The sequence below is a fragment of the Triticum urartu genome, chromosome 5A, assembly GCF_056163025.1.
Source record: "Triticum urartu cultivar PI428250 chromosome 5A, HENAU_Tu73, whole genome shotgun sequence".
Classification (NCBI taxonomy): Eukaryota; Viridiplantae; Streptophyta; class Magnoliopsida; order Poales; family Poaceae; genus Triticum; species Triticum urartu.
The window spans coordinates 31379761-31396686 of NC_141877.1; the positions used below are offsets into that span (position 1 = coordinate 31379761).

General features: G+C 43.5%; 1 protein-coding gene across 1 annotated transcript; it reads right to left on the minus strand.

The window, feature by feature from the left end:
• Nucleotides 1–7153: 7153 nt before the first annotated feature.
• LOC147967741 (uncharacterized) lies at nucleotides 7154–12030 on the minus strand. The gene is made up of 8 exons (XM_087523233.1): nucleotides 11454–12030; nucleotides 11192–11244; nucleotides 11038–11116; nucleotides 10341–10376; nucleotides 9426–10212; nucleotides 9211–9266; nucleotides 8019–8094; nucleotides 7154–7712 (listed from the first exon to the last, which is right to left on the minus strand). Exons 1-5 carry the CDS (start codon nucleotides 12028–12030, stop codon nucleotides 10097–10099), a joined length of 861 nt encoding a protein of 286 aa, XP_087379359.1. The 3' UTR covers nucleotides 7154–7712; nucleotides 8019–8094; nucleotides 9211–9266; nucleotides 9426–10096.
• Between the last annotated feature and the right edge of the window lie 4896 nt (nucleotides 12031–16926).

Sequence of the window (16926 nt, forward strand, 5' to 3'; positions counted from 1 at the left end):
GGTAACCCCCCGGTGCTCCGGTTTTATCCGAAACTTCCCCAGAACCCTTCCGGTGTCCGAATATAGTCATCCAATATATCAATCTTTATGTCTCGACCATTTCGAGACTCCTCTTCATGTCCGTGATCACATCCGGGACTCCGAACTAACTTCGGTACATCAAAATGCATAAACTCATAATAACTGTCATCGTAACGTTAAGCGTGCGGACCCTACGGTTCGAGAACAATGTAGACATGACTGAGACAAATCTCCGGTCAATAACCAATAGCGGGACCTGGATGCCCATATTGGCTCCTACATATTCTACGAAGATCTTTATCGGTCAGACCGCATAACAACATACGTTGTTCCCTTTGTCATCGGTATGTTACTTGCCCGAGATTCGATCGTCGGTATCCAATACCTAGTTCAATCTCGTTACCGGCAAGTCTCTTTACTCGTTCCGTAATAGATCATCTCACAACTAACTCATTAGTTGCAATGCTTGCAAGGCTTATGTGATGTGCATTACCGAGAGGGCCCAGAGATACCTCTCCGACAATCGGAGTGACAAATCCTAATCTTGAAATACGCCAACCCAACATGTACCTTTGGAGACACATGTAGAGCTCCTTTATAATCACCCAGTTACGTTGTGACGTTTGGTAGCACACAAAGTGTTCCTCCGGCAAACGGGAGTTGCATAATCTCATAGTCATAGGAACATGTATAAGTCATGAAGAAAGCAATAGCAACATACTAAACGATCGGGTGCTAAGCTAATGGAATGAGTCATGTCAATCAGATCATTCATCTGATCCCGTTAATCAAATAACAACTCTTTGTCCATGGTTAGGAAACATAACCATCTTTGATTAACGAGCTAGTCAAGTAGAGGCATACTAGTGACACTCTGTTTGTCTATGTATTCACACATGTATTATGTTTCTGGTTAATACAATTCTAGCATGAATAATAAACATTTATCATGAAATAAGGAAATAAACAATAACTTTATTATTGCCTCTAGGGCATATTTCCTTTAAATACAACACCCAACACATCAACAGGATACACACCGTTCTTCATGGTTTATGGAGCGGAGGCGGTTCTCCCCAGTGATATCCGTCATGATTCACCTCGTATAACGGCTTATATTGAAGCAGACAATGAGACAGCATGACAAGATGCCTTGGACCGGTTGGATGAAGAGCGTGATATCGCAGCCGCTCGATCGACGATTTACCAGCAGGATCTTCGTCGTTATCACAGTCGCCAGGTCAGAACCAGGACCTTTCAGGAGGGAGATTTGGTGCTTCGGCTCATCCAAGATCAGACTGATATGCATAAGTTATCCCCACCTTGGGAGGGGCCTTTCCTAGTCAGCAAGAATCTGCACAATGGGTCATATTATCTGATCGATATTCGAGAACATAAGGATTCACGTACATCAGAAGAGGAGACCAACAGGCCGTGGAACATAGCTCATCTTCGGCCTTATTATACCTGAGCCACTGGTTCTACTTATGTACATATTATAAGCGATGTATATATTAACTATAAATAAATCGGAGCCTCAGCTAAAGCGGAGTATCTGTTCTTTTACATCATGTGTGGTTACACGGAGTTGTTTTAAAGCGGCTTCCGGTTTACCCCTTGAGTTCGCTTTGCTAAAAGCATCGTGTTGTATCACTTGGAGGATTGGTCGTGTCCGAACCAATACCATGCCTCTTGATAGGCGAAAGCCACCAGATCACTTGGGGACTTGGTCATGTCTGAACCAGTCATGCCTCTTGATCGGCCTAAGGCCATAGAATCACTTGGGGGCTTGGTCGAACCCGAACCATGACCATGCCATTTGGTCGGCATAAATGCCACAGAGTCACTTGGGGACCTGGCTAACTAGAACCATAGTTACACCTAACGGGAGCTTGGTCGTGTTTGGCCATGGTAACACCATTTGATCAGTTTAAATAAACCTTTTTTAACAAACGGTTTTTTTCATTGCTTTTGCTTCACACTTTTATTTGGAGGGTTTTTTTTGCTTTTTATTGCGTTTTTTATTTAACCCGACAAAGTTTTTAGCTAATTGATTGACGGAACACAGTTCACGTCAATCCGGACACTATTTGCCCGGTTTGATCCTTGTTGTTAACATCCTTTTATGGAGCAACACGGTGTTTATGATAACCCGACACGGTTTACATGATAAACCAGCGTGATATATACATACAGGAGCTATTATCTCCTCCAATAGTGTGGGTTTGCAAAGACTCCGCTTCAAGTTTGGCAAAGCCAACTACATACTCAACGATGGCAGAAAGTGTTTTGGAAAGTTCATTACCACAGGAAGAACAAATTATGCACGAAGGCATATCAACATCAAAGGTAGCAGCTAGCCTATTACAAGGCAACATGGTGCCCATAATAATATAATTGTTTTTCACAAAGGAGAGACAGTTTTAAAACCGGCTTCCGGTTCAAGCTTGGTCACCAGCCTGGCCTGATGGTTGCGGGTCATCCTGCGCCGCTTCAGCTTCCGGTTCTCTACCCAGTGGCTGGAAATCCACAGTTGTCCAGTCAATTCCCATTAATGCTTGAAAAACAGCTTCATCATGGATCAACAATGACGGGTCAATATCGGGAGCGTAAGTATGCTTACGGATTGGAGGGATCAGATTTTCCGATTCATGAATTGGTGCAGCTATTCGCTTGTTCTGGCTGTCATATTGTGCTTGGTAATGGGACAAATCTGCTTCCTCAGCCAACTGACAAGCTAGCGGACGTACCTCCCGGTTTATAGTTCGCAGACCCGCTTCACCAAATTCTGACCCGTCTTCCTTCAAGCTGGGATAGCCCTGAGCCGCTTCAATAGGATCAAAATCTGGCACCCAGGCTTTTGCCCGGATTAAAGCATTGATTGCACCGGTTCGGGCAGCAGATTTCTTCAGCTCCTCAACCCGGACAGGAAGCACTGACAGTTTCATCAGAGTATCTTGAATCAAGGTGGGCGCCGGTTTGTTATGCGATGCGGTACAGATGATCCGCTGGGCACCAGTATACAATTGTTCAACCAATGTGTAAGCGGCTTTTAATTTTTTCCGCACATCAAACCCCAAGTGACCAATGCGTGTCCCTGAAATACCATAAAGGGTTAATAAACCGGCGACTCTATAAGACGTCAGAGCCAATTCAGAAGGCAAGCTGGCTTACCAAAGATAGCAGTGGTCATGGCATGCACGTGCCGCTTTATGCTGGTCAATTCATCCATCACTGGTTTTAATGCAGCCTTGGCATCCTCTGCTCGTTTGATCAAAGCGGATTTTTCAGTGGCCCAATCCGCCCGTTTCTTCTTGAAGTTCTCCTTAAGTTGTTCCATGCCGCTCAAAGCGCTGGCCAATTCATCTTTTGCTTTGGAGGTTTCAGCCTGTTGGGTTTTCAGGTTTTCTTGGAGGTCGGCGATTTGGTTTTCTTTTGTCTTCAGCTCAGCCTGCATACAGACAATTAGATGCTTCAATAAAACGGTACTAGGATTGAAGTACCAACCACATAACAAGTTATGCACTTGATACTTGGGGGCTAATGCATATTCGATCTTCATCTTTCAATTGCTTACAAAGTCCCAAGATCAATACAAGTATTCAACTTGGCACTTGGGGGCTAATGGCTATTTGCTCGTATATATTCTAAAGCGGCAATCTCAATTACTTAAAGTGCCGGTTTAACTACGCCAAGTTGAACCGGCCCTCGGGGGCTACCTCAGCGAATTACAAAGCATCAAGATTTATATTAGAAAGTCCTGGTTTGAAAGGATATTACAAACCGTCCCTTAGGGGCTAGGAGAGTCAGCAAGAATGGAAGCATATAAGCAGGAAGGAGCATATGGAAGTTACCTCATATTTTTCTTTCATCATATTTATCAGACCGGCTTCATAGTCGCGACTGGTATACAACCGGTTCAAATAACCGGAATGGATATCTTGGGCGTTCAGAGCAGCATAAGTTGTCAGGTCAGCATTCCACTTGCTTTTGCCAAAGCCAGCAAATTCTTCCTTGGTAGAATGTTTGGACAAAGCGACGGGATTGCTTGGTTCAGTATGGCCAGTGCCAGTAATGACAACCTCATCATCCTGAGTACCGCCGGTTTGGACTGGAGCTGTTGGCTTGTCAGTAGGTCTTGCTGGACCGGTGGAGCTTTCAATCCGGATGGAGTCTGTGGGCTGATTGACAGGACCTGGGGTCTCAGCAGGTCTTTCTTCATCAATAGGATCTTCGTCTTGCTGTGGTGGATCGTTGGGTATATCCACAGGAATAGCTGTTTCAAGATCGGGTGTCTTGCCTGGCTCAAGAACGACATCTTTTTCGGCCGCTTTGTCCAGGCGGGCTTTCTTGCTTGGCCTAGGTTTGGCCCTGAGAAGAATAACAAAATCAAATACAACATATGTTCTAAGGCGATGAACTGAAAATATCACAATAAAATGTAGCTTACCCAAACATTGTTTTGAGCGGTGGCAGCTGAGTAGCCGATGACTCGCCAGAAGATGAGTGGGAAGTAACCTGGTAATCGGAGTCAGACGAATTAAGAGGTTGACGAAAGGAGCCCGCTTTAGGACAAGCACTGACAAGCAAATTAGAGACCTCTGAATGGCGTTTCCGAACCGGACTGTTCGGTAAGACGGCGGAGGTAACTACCTGGCCGCTGTGCCGGGTTGTGCGACGGGCTTCGTGTTGTTGGGTCTTCATAAGAAATTCAGGATCCAGATAAGAAAGAGGATGCGAAAATTTAACTTTCCGGTTTGCCTGACGGATTTTTTGGGAAGGCAAAGTTTCTGAATCGGAAGAGAGGATAATTACCTCTACAACATCCGCGTGGCTGGCTTCAGCATCATCCTGACAAATGTCATCATCAATAAGATGCATGAAAAATAAACCAAGTGAGTCAAGATCTACCTCAAAGTCCGGATTATCCACATCATTATCAGGGGCCGGATTAGAAGATGTCGTGGTTCTTTTCCTGAAGGTAGTCTTCTTCACAGCTTTAGTCTTTTGCCGAGTTGTTTTTTCCGGTTTGGCTGGTTTTCTGGTTTCTCCTGCGGAAGTTTTTTGCTCCAAAACGGATCATTGCCCTGATTACACAGACACTGATATTAAACAATGACCAGACATATCAATAAGCAGATTCAGCAAAGAGAAAAATCAAAGTCTTACAGCTGGCAATTTATTGGTGGCGCAGAAGGGAAGCAGGCCGGTTTTAGCACAGACGTGTTCTGGTTCATTCAGCATCTTATTCACAGCCTCTGTGATTTCTTCATCAGAGAGCTGGATTTTTGAATGTCGCAGCGGGTCATCAACACTGTCAGTATACTCGCACATCAAACTGGAGCGCAGACTAATGGGCAGTATGCTCCATGATATCCAACAGCGAGCAAGGTCAACCCCTGTTAAACCGTTAGCCATAAAGGCTCTGAGCTTTGACAGTTGGGGAGCATATTTGCTTCTCTCCTGGGCAGACAATCTTTGAGAAAAAGGGTGTGTATTGCTGAGCCGCTCCGGACGAAAGCCAGGCAAGGGATTCTCACCAGCAGGGGAGGTATCTTTGCAGTAGAACCATGTCTGATTCCATTCTTTAGGGTGGCTGTGCAGCTTGGCATGAGGGTATGTGACCTCTTTCCTTTTCTAAATTCAGTACGGCGGTTTAAACGGAAAAGGTCTCTGAATAATTCCACTGTGGGCTCCTCTTGAAAGAACACCTCACAGAGCACTTGAAAGTGACACATATTTGTAACAGAGTTGGGACCAGTATCTTGTGGATGGAGTTGGAAATCGGCTAAAACATCCCGGTAAAATTTAGAACCGGGCGGTTTAAAGCTCCGGGCTAAGTGATCTACGAACACAACAACTTCTCCTTCTCGAGGTGTGGGAGGGCATTCTTTGCCAGGAGCCCTCCAATGGATGATATCTTTGCTGCCAAAAGCGCCAATCAAGACTAAACCGTCCAGTTCAGCCTCTGTGACATGAGAAGGAACCCAATTGCACTCATATACTTGCTTGGCCATGATGGAATCTACAAGGTAGAAGACCCCGGTTCAAAAAATGTATCTGATCAAGGTACGTTGGTACATGCACTGTTAAACCGGAGACAGAATTATCTGAACCGGAGTTTCATGAGGCAACCAACATCTGGCGGTTCAACAAGGGGACTAATGGCGTGTACCGGTTTGGAAAAAATTTCTTATAAGGTTAAACCGCCTGATCTAAGCATTGGAAAGCTAAGATTGCAGATGGACAAGTACGCAGAAACAGGTTTTACAGAATTTCTTTACGGTATTGGATCTGAAGCAAGTTCAGAAAAGGGGATAAAAACTTAGAAGTTCAAAAGGAGCAGTACCGAACCTATAAGCAAGGCGTTCATATAGATCTACAACTTTGAGATGCATAAGTGAAGGCGAAGGTCAAACAACTATCATTGCACAGAATAAAGGTTTTCGGATTCATCTAACAGATCTGTCACAGGAGCAAGAAACAGACGATGAACACGGAAGAACTATGAAACCCTAAACAGATCCGCGGGGGAAAGGATAGAAGGCTTACCGGAGCTGCGAAAGACACGGAAGATGGCCGCGATGCTCTGGTGCGCCCAGGTTGATGCAGCGGCCGAGGTTGAGGCAGAGGTCGACAGTGGCGGCGGAGCTCTGAAGTCAGGCGTTGCGAGGAAGACGAAGCAGAAGGGGAAGAAGGGAAAGAAGAAAGGAAATGACCCTTCGATCCTATTTATAAGGCACAAAGACGTGCGTCAAGCGCGAAAATCAAGGAGCCACGAAACGGAGCTGTCGCCTCGATTTCCGTAGATATATTAGATAAAGAAGCGCAATGGATATCTTCATCATGACAGGTGACGTCACTCCAGTTTACATTAATCAAAGAAGATGACATCATGTCGGTTTACCAATTTATGAGAAGACATTGAAGATGAAGCTTTTTGTTAAAGGATTAACATGAACCCGTTCAAATCAATCTGGGGCCTAATGTTGGGGATATTACTGCTGGGCGTAAACCGGCCTATCTGGGCCGGGTCAACTTCATCAGTAGCACCAGAAGTGATAGAGCCCAAGAGGGCAGATGAAGGCCTAAGGCCCATAGCCGGTTCAACACTTGTAGCGGTAAACCGGAATTTATATATAAACTTGTATTGTAAGTTAGGAATAAAGAGAGACCAACCCAGATACAAATATCGACCGGTGTTGGAACTCTGTGAACCGACGGGTGTCACCTATGTATATAAGGGGACGACCCAGCGGCGGTTCAGGGACAGAAACAACAACTCGAGACATAGGCGAAGCTTGTTTGCTCCCTAGTCATCGAAACCTCATCAATTCCATCACAACTAGACGTAGGCTTTTACCTTCATCAAAGGGGACGAACTAGTATAAAACTCTCTTGCGTCCTTGTGTCCGTTTTAACCCCTTCAAGCTAACCCGTCGCGATGGCTCCACGACTTAGTCCTTTTTCTAGGACATCTGCCGTGACAAAACCACGACACTACCAGACCCCACCGTGTAGCTGCGATCGTTGGCCTTCTCCTCCGTCTCCGAAAACACCCCGTCCTCCAGCTCGACCTGAGCCCTAATCCACGTCCACCTACTATACAGCACATAAGAGACACACCCATGGTTGTCAATCCATAGCATGGCAGCCTCCGGAAGGTAGAGCGGGGCACCGTCTGCATGAAACTGAACAACAACATCTTTAGGCGATTAAACTGCAAATCTAGATTGACACTAAGCGACTGAATCACGTCCACGTATATCCCAACACCAGAATATATATGCTGCGCAGTTTCCTTAAGGCAAAACAAAATTATTTCTTCAAGGGTAAGCAATTGATGAAAGCATCTCTCTCTCTAATTTATCAAATTTGTTGCTCATTATTGAAGTATCTACGAATGATTCGGGAGAAAATCATCATTCCTTGAGATAATATATTCTATGTACTAAAATGAAAAAGATCAATCTTCCATCAGATTTGCATGTCATTACCTTGTCCTAGTTGATGTCATTGCTGGACGAACCAATGAACCAACCCCTTTCTATATGCCACAGTGATGTGATCATCCTGGATTACAAGAAAGTAGGCTAGTTCAATCTCAAAATGACATCTCCCACAGTATTCAGAGTAAAATCTATACCATTAAGCATGTGAGTCAAATAGATTTGCATACAAAATAAATTTGGAGGTTCGCATATATTGATAGCATGAGCTGCACCCTGATGACGCAACAGAAATAGAAAGTGTATAGTTTCAACTTTCAACAACTCTTAAGGCTTAAGCTCAGGAATTTCCTTTTGTCAAACGCACACCTAAATGTGTGCTTCTTCTCTTTTGCTCGGGAATTTACGAGTACTGTAAAAAATACTAAAACTGAATTTATCCTCATCAAACTAAAGAACATTCTTACTCAATACTGTACGAACCATGGTCTTGGAGCTCATGCATGTTCCCTATTTTCAGTTATAATTATAAATAATTCTTACATCGCTTTAAATAGTACCCACAGTCATGACATAAATACTACTACAAATAATTGAAATTGATGTCACTATCAGGTGGTGGAAAAAAAATTAACTCGAGTATGTCCACAAAGTAGATCAATAGATGGCAGCAAACAAATGACGACAAGAACCGTTATTCCAGCATTAATATACGTAATACTTCTGGGCAGTTCAGATTAATGAAAGATATCAGTAACTCAATCCAGAGTTGGTAATTAAGAAAGCAATTAGTCTCTTACTGAATATAGAAAATTCTGAGGGCAAACCAAAGTAGAAAACCTATCTCTGACAACCCATATCCCAAAGAAACAGAACAAGCCCCGGTGCCAAGCGTAATCAAGGTTCATGTTACAGGATGACGATGCTCACATTTCCTTTTGGAACCTGATTTTGCATTTTCAGAATCTTTCCCCTTCAGGAATTGAGCAATGCCATGCGATACTGAGCTTACTTCTAGTCAAAATTAAGAATTGCCCTAGTCTAGGAATCCCAGTAATTACATTTCAACCAATCAAATGCCTGAAAGTAATCTTAAGTTGTAAAATGCAGAATCACTGACAAAACATACCAGCAACTCAAAAAATTATATATTTGATTTAATACCAAAAGCCAACATCCAGAGACAAATAAAATAATTACCTAGAAGTCCTAGAAATGCTAATCAATCAACTCAGTATACCTTAATGGCTGCCAAATGTAGCAGACACGGAGAGGGGATGTCGCGATGTGAACTCACTGCATGCATGTAATGTATACCTTCATTAGGACTGAATTACACTATTACAGTAGTGCAAACTAATCTAGATGCAATAGAGTTGAGCTACAGATCGACGCACACGGCGTCGTGGAGCATGTCCAGCGCGACCATGAGCTGGGACTGGAGGCACAACGGACCTAGTCCTCGTCACCGTGGGCAAAGGCGGGGAGCTGGGAGAGGTCACACCCGCCACGCAGTCCCCAGAGACGTAGCCAGCGCACCCGACATCGCGCCTCCCTCCTGCTAAGACAAACAGTCCATGGTTGCCAAATCATGTACATAAGTCATAATGTGTAGGAGCAAGAGATGAATTGCTCAAAAAAGAGAAATGGACAAAACAACAGCTGATGATCCTGCTACAAATTAGTTAAAACATTAACTTTTTGTCTTTTTCGAATATCTTGTATGACCCTGCATTCCTGCTAGAAATTAGTTCATTGGAGCCATGGCATTCAAATGCCAACGTTACCATAATACATCACTTGTAATCATCAGCTACAACAGAACACATCATGTCGTGTGTAATTGGCACAATTTCTGTCATATATGGTAAACCTGCTCCAGAATAACACACTGATGTGAATCCATTGAAAATATATTTTCTGGCTGTCATCACTATTAAAAAAACAGAGCCAAACAGAAGATACTATTACGTTGCCAATCAAAGCATGTCATTCATATAGGCCACAGCCTGTGCATAGAAGTAGACGATACATACATGATATAATGAGCGACAAGTCTATCATACTGATGGTGAGCAGAGTGACTTCATCAACGGGCGTTCCAGCTCATCGCGATCCGGCTTCTGCTACTGCACAACATGGAGGTACACATGGTTCTCCGTCTTCTCGAAGTTCCATGACACATGATCCCTCCCGAATCCCTGGAACGAGTTCATGTCCACGTACAGCCCCCGTCCGACCTCTACACAGTACACACATACACAGAAAGAAACAATTCTTGCTATAATTTGTTTAGCTGTAATCAATGATTGTGGCCACAGTTAGCAAGAAAGAAGATGTAATCAGCGCAGATAAACAAGATAGACTAACCTTTTAGCAGATTCTTCTCACCATATGGGCAAGTTCCTGGATTGCAATAACACCATAATTAGGAAAATCTGATAAACAAATTGCAAAACTAATTGGCCATTTCACAAAAAATCAGCCAAATATGATGTCTTCCTTATTATAGGAATCCAAGCCATCTATATGACATATACGACCAATAACTGCCAGAGCAGATGTACAGTCATGTTCTTGTTTAAAGATCCTCACTACTCTACTCCAACACATGGCATAGGTAATAAAATTTCATCTAATTTAAATCTCAGACATCTTGATGACATAATTAATTTGATACATAATTCAAGCTTAACTCTTAACCTTTTGTTGTTCAGTTGACTTCTCCTCACTATCATCACAGTAAAAATGCGTCATGATTATGAGCAGTATCAGCACATCGACTCAACATGATTAAAGATGCTAATCCTATTTTAGATAAAAAAATAAGTTGAAGCTCACAGGAATCTATTCTTTCAGTGGAAGGTAACTATTCTATGCTTATGATTTTAGAGTTTATAGTATATTCCATAATAATTTATTTGTATTGCTTAACCAAAGGCTCAGAGTTTTCACTTTGATCCAATAATGCCGGATTCCTCAGGCTGTACTGGTAAATGCTAGAATTTACAACATTCTAATGCTTGAACATAACGAAGTCAGATTTCTAATAGGTAAGTCATATAACCAAGCCTTGGGTGCAACCATCCTGTGATACTGGGATCAACCTCTATGGTAGCAAAGTCCATCCATTGCTCAACACGCGCCTGCAAGAATTATTAACAAATAAGCACTAAAGCTTGCTCAACTATGATGATAGGAGTACTTCTTATATTACTCACATATTCAATAAGAGAACCACCCCATAGCAGGTTGTCACCCTTTGAGCGAGCAACTGAAGGAAGAAAAGAAAATAGTGGTTAATTTAGGCAGTGTGGAATCAGTAAGACTTGGATTCAACTATATACGATAGCGTGCAATAGCCTTGCTCTAAGAAACAACAACATCGGGAGTGTCAAGAACAGGAACCTGGGAATAAAAATTAGTCCCTTGCTCGCTGACTCACTGTATATTGAATAAATCTGTTGAGTCTAATTCGTGTACCAAGCCAGCTGGCAACAAGCCCGTTGTTGTCGACGTCCTGGCCGGTCTCAGCTGGCAACAAGCCCAGGCTGTGGCCGGTGTAGTGGAAGAAGAGGGAGTCCCCGGGTCGCGCGCACCCGACGAGCCGTGCATCATTGCGTAGCGGGAGAAGGAAGAGTCGCAGTGCGAGGGATGTAGAGCGTGGAGGCTTTCCACGGCGGCGCCACCCATCGATATCACGGCCATCACGCACCAGCCGCCGCAGCTCCACTGGCGCCGGAGCCGCCGCTACTCTTTGCCGTGTGCGCCAGCTTAGTCCAACCTCGCCGAGGAATAGGGCAATTAAAAAGGGAGGCAGGAGACGGCGATGGGGTCGAAATCTTGGGACGGATGGAGACGCAGAGCAAATCGACCATGGCCGCGAGCTGGGATGGGGCCGAAGGCGGCGGCGGCGGGCGGCGGCAACCCTAGCTCGGGAGTGGAAAGCCAAAACAAGAAAGGAGGCTGCCTGCGTGTGAGAGATGAAAAGGAGGCCCAGTCCACGCGTTTTCTCCTTTGCGTAAAAAAAGTTGCGACAGTAAAAATGCCCACGTGGCATAGCCCTTCGTGCGCCCTTGTAGCGACTGTTAAGGCCTCTTTTGGTTCATAGGATAGGATTATCATAGGAATAGGAATCTTGTAGGAAATGAGATGACATGTATCTCAAATACTATGAGTAGGAATAGGAAACAAGATGTCATTTGATTGACATCAAAGGAATTTTTTCATTGAGTCTAGGCTCTTTTTTATTTTTCTATAAAATGTGGAGGATAGAAACCAATCCTATGAAGAAATAGGAATCCATTCCTATGAACCAAAGAGCTCTAAAGAAAAAAAATCCTATAAAAATCCTATCCTCTAGAAGTCCTATGAAATTCCTCTAAACCAAAGGAGGCCTAAAGGATTTAGAGCAGAGTCCGTGGGTAGGTCGTCATGCATTGGCATGTACCCATGCGAGACCATGTCCCGGTCAGCTAAGACAAGCTTAGCTTCGGCATTCATGTCCGTAGGAGAGCATAGATGCATCCGACCGAGTTTGGTTATGTGTATTTCACAAAAAAATATTTTCATTACTTATGTACGCACTATTCGTGGTTCTAAATGAATAACAAACCAGCTCGAACAAATTTACACACGTGACAAACCGCTGATCAGTAACTTCTATACCCAGAATTACCGATATACTCCATTGTTGGGGAACGTATTAATTTTAAAAAATTCATACGCACATGCAAGATCATGGTGATGCATAGCAACGAGAGGGGAGAGTGTTATCTACGTACCCTCATAGACCGGAAGCGGAATCGTTAGCACAACACGGTTGATGTAGTCGTACGTCTTCACGGTCCGACCGATCAAGCACCGAAACTACGGCACCTCCGAGTTCTGGCACACGTTCAGCTCGATGACGATCCCCGAACTCCGATCCAGTAGAATGTCGGGGAAGAGTTCCATCAGCATGACGGCGTGGTGACGATCTTGATGTTCTACCGTCGCAGGGCTTCGCCTAAGCACCGCTACAATATTATCGAGGATTATGATGGAGGGGGGCACCGCACACGGCTAAGAGAATGATCACGAAGATCAACTTGTGTGTCTATGGGGTGCCCCCTGGCCACATATATAAAGGAGTGGAGGAGGGGGCCGGCCAAGGAGGGTGGCGCGCCCAAGGGGGGGGAGTCCAACTCCCACCGGGAGTAGGACTCCCCTTTTTCCTATTAGGAGTAGGAGAGGGAAGGAAGAGGAAGGAGGGAGGAAGGAAAGGGGGGCGGCCCCCCTCCCAATTCGGATTGGGCTTGGGGGGGGGCGCCCCCTCCCTTGCTCCTTTCCCCTCCTTTCCACTAAGGCCCAATAAGGCCCATATACCTCCCCGGGGGTTCCGATAACCTCCCGGTGATCCGGTATTGTTCCAATCTTACCCGGAATCTTTCTGGTGTCCAAATATAGTCGTCCAATATATTGATCTTTATGTCTCGACCATTTCGAGACTCCTCTTCAAGTCCGTGATCACACCCGGGACTCCGAACAACCTTCGGTACATCAATATATATAAACTCATAATGAAATTGTCATCGTAACGTCAAGCGTGCGGACCCTACGGGTTCGAGAACAATGTAGACATGACCGAGACACGTCTCCGGTCAATAACCAATAGCGGAACCTGGATGCTCATATTGGCTCCTACATATTCTACGAAGATCTTTATCGGTTAGACCGCATAACAACATACGTTGTTCCCTTTGTCATCGGTATGTTACTTGCCCGAGATTCGATCGCCGGTATCTCAATACCTAGTTCAATCTCGTTACCGGCAAGTCTCTTTACTCGTTACGTAATACATCATCTTGCAACTAACTTATTAGTTGCATTGCTTGCAAGGCTTAAGTGATGTGTATTACCGAGAGGGCCCAGAGATACCTCTCCGACAATCGGAGCGACAAATCCTAATCTCGAAATACGCCAACCCAACATATACCTTTGGAGACACCTGTAGAGCACCTTTATAATCACCCAGTTACGTTGTGACGTTTGGTAGCACACAATGTGTTCCTCCGGTAAACGGGAGTTGCATAATCTCATAGTCATAGGAACATGTATAAGTCATGAAGAAAGCAATAGCAAGATACTAAACGATCGGGTGCTAAGCTAATGGAATGGGTAATGTCAATCACATCATTCTCCTAATGATGTGATCCCGTTAATCAAATGACAACTCATGTCTATGGTTAGGAAACATAACCATCTTCGATTAACGAGCTAGTCAAGTAGAGGCATACTAGTGACACTCTGTTTGTCTATATATTCACACATGTATTATGTTTCCGGTTAATACAATTCTAGCATGAATAATAAACATTTATCCTGATATAATAACTTCATTATTGCCTCTAGGGCATATTTCCTTCAGTCTCCCACTTGCACTAGAGTCAATAATCTAGTTCACATCGCCATGTGATTTAACATCAATAGTTTACATCACCATGTGATTAACACCCATAGTTCACATCGACATGTGACCAACACCCAAAGGGTTTACTAGAGTCAATAATCTAGTTCACATCGCTATGTGATTAACACCCAAAGAGTACTGAGGTGTGATCATGTTTTTGTGATCATGTTTTGCTTGTGAGAGAATTTTAGTCAACGGGTCTGCCACATTCAGATCCGTAAGTATTTTGCAAATTTCTATGTTAACAATGCTCTGCACAGAGCTACTCTAGCTAATTGCTCCCACTTTCAATATGTATCCAGATTGAGATTTAGAGTCATCTGGATCAGTGTCAAAATTTGCATCGACATAACCCTTTACGACGAACCTTTTGTGACTTCCATAATCGAGAAACATATCCTTATTCCACTAAGGATAATTTTGACCAATGTCCAGTGATCTACTCCTAGATCACTATTGTACTCCTTTGCCAAATTCAGGACAGGGTATACAATAGGTCTGGCACACAACATGGCATACTTTATAGAACCTATGGCTGAGGCATAGGGAATGACTTTCATTCTCTCTCTATATTCTGCCATGGTCGGGTTTTGAGTCTTACTCAACTTCACACCTTGTAACACAGGCAAGAACTTCTTCTTTGACTGTTCTATTTTGAACTACTTCAAAATCTTGTCAAGGTATGTACTCATTGAAAAAACTTATCAAGCATCTTGATCTATCTCTATAGATCTTGATGCTCAATATGTAAGCAGCTTCACCGAGGTCTTTCTTTGAAAAACTCCTTTCAAATATTCCTTTATGCTTTGCAGAATAATTCTACATTATCTCCGATCAACAATATGTCTTTCACATATACTTATTAGAAATGCTGTAGTGCTCCCACTCACTTTCTTGTAAATACAGGCTTCACCGCAAGTCTGTATAAAACTATATGATTGATCAACTTATCAAAGCGTATATTCCAACTCCGAGATGTTTGCACCAGTCCATAGATGGATCGCTGGAGCTTGCATATTTTGTTAGTACCTTTAGGATTGACAAAACCTTCTGGTTGCATCATATACAACTCTTCTTTAATAAATCCATTAAGGAATGCAATTTTGTTTATCTATTTGCCAGATTTCATAAAATGCGGCAATTGCTAACATGATTCGGACAGACTTAAGCATAGATACAAGTGATAAACTCTCATCGTAGTCAACACCTTGAACTTGTCGAAAACCTTTTTGCGACAATTCTAGCTTTGTAGATAGTAACACTACTATCAGCGTCCGTCTTCCTCTTGAAGATCCATTTAATCTCAATGGCTCACCGATCATTGGGCAAGTAAATCAAAGTCCATACTTTGTTCTCATACATGGATCTCATCTCAGATTTCATGGCCTCAAGCCATTTCGCGGAATCTGGGCTCATCATCGCTTCCTCATAGTTCGTAGGCTCGTCATGGTCAAGTAGCATGACCTCCAGAACAGGATTACCGTACGACTCTGGTGCGGATCTCACTCTGGTTTACCTACGAGGTTCGGTAGTAACTTGTTCTGAAGTTTCATGATCATCATCATTAGCTTCCTCACTAATTGGTGTAGGTGTCACAGAAACCGGTTTCTGTGATGTACTACTTTCCAATAAGGGAGCAGGTACAGTTACCTCATCAAGTTCTACTTTCCTCCCACTCACTTCTTTCGAGAGAAACTCCTTCTCTAGAAAGGATCCATTCTTAGCAACAAATGTCTTGCCTTCGGATCTCTGATAGAAGGTGTACCCAACAGTCTCCTTCGGGTATCCTATGAAGACACATTTCTCCGATTTGGGTTCGAGCTTATCAGGTTGAAGCTTTTTCACATAAGCATCGCAGCCCCAAACTTTCAGAAACGACAACTTTGGTTTCTTTCCAAACCATAGTTCATAAGGCGTCGTCTCAACGGATTTTGATGGTGCCCTATTTAATGTGAATGAGGCCGTCTCTAAAGCATAACCCCAAAACGATAGCGGTAAATCTGTAAGAGACATCATAGATCGCACCATATCTAATAAAGTACGGTTATGATGTTCGGACACACCATTACACTGTGGTGTTCCAGGTGGCGTGAGTAGTGAAACTATTTCACATTGTTTTAACTGAAGGACAAACTCGTAAGTCAAATATTTTACTTCTGCAATCATATCGTAGAAACTTTTATTTTTGTTACGATGATTCTCCACTTCACTCTGAAATTCTTTGAACTTTTCAAATATTTCAGACTTGTGTTTCATCAAGTAGATATACTCATATCTGCTCAAATCATCTGTGAAGATCAGAAAATAATGATACCTGCCACGAGCCTCAATATTCATCGGACCACATACGTCAGTATGTATGATTTCCAACAAATCTGTTGCTCGCTCCATTGTTCTGGAGAACGGAGTCTTAGTCATCTTGCCCATGAGGCATGGTTCGCAAGCATCAACTGATTCATAATCAAGTGATTCCAAAAACCCATCAGCATGGATTTTCTTCATGCG

What these genes read in the sequence shown, in the direction of transcription:
- LOC147967741 (XM_087523233.1), bottom strand. Translation starts at nt 12,030, where the DNA reads ATGCCACGTGGGCATTTTTACTGTCGCAACTTTTTTTACGCAAAGGAG. An exon ending in GCTTGTTGCCAGCTGGCTTG is followed by an intron (nt 11,245 to 11,453) that starts GTACACGAATTA and finishes TTCTTCCTTCAG; the next exon opens with TTGCTCGCTCAAAGGGTGAC. An exon ending in TGAGAAGAATCTGCTAAAAG is followed by an intron (nt 10,213 to 10,340) that starts GTTAGTCTATCT and finishes TGTACTGTGTAG; the next exon opens with AGGTCGGACGGGGGCTGTAC.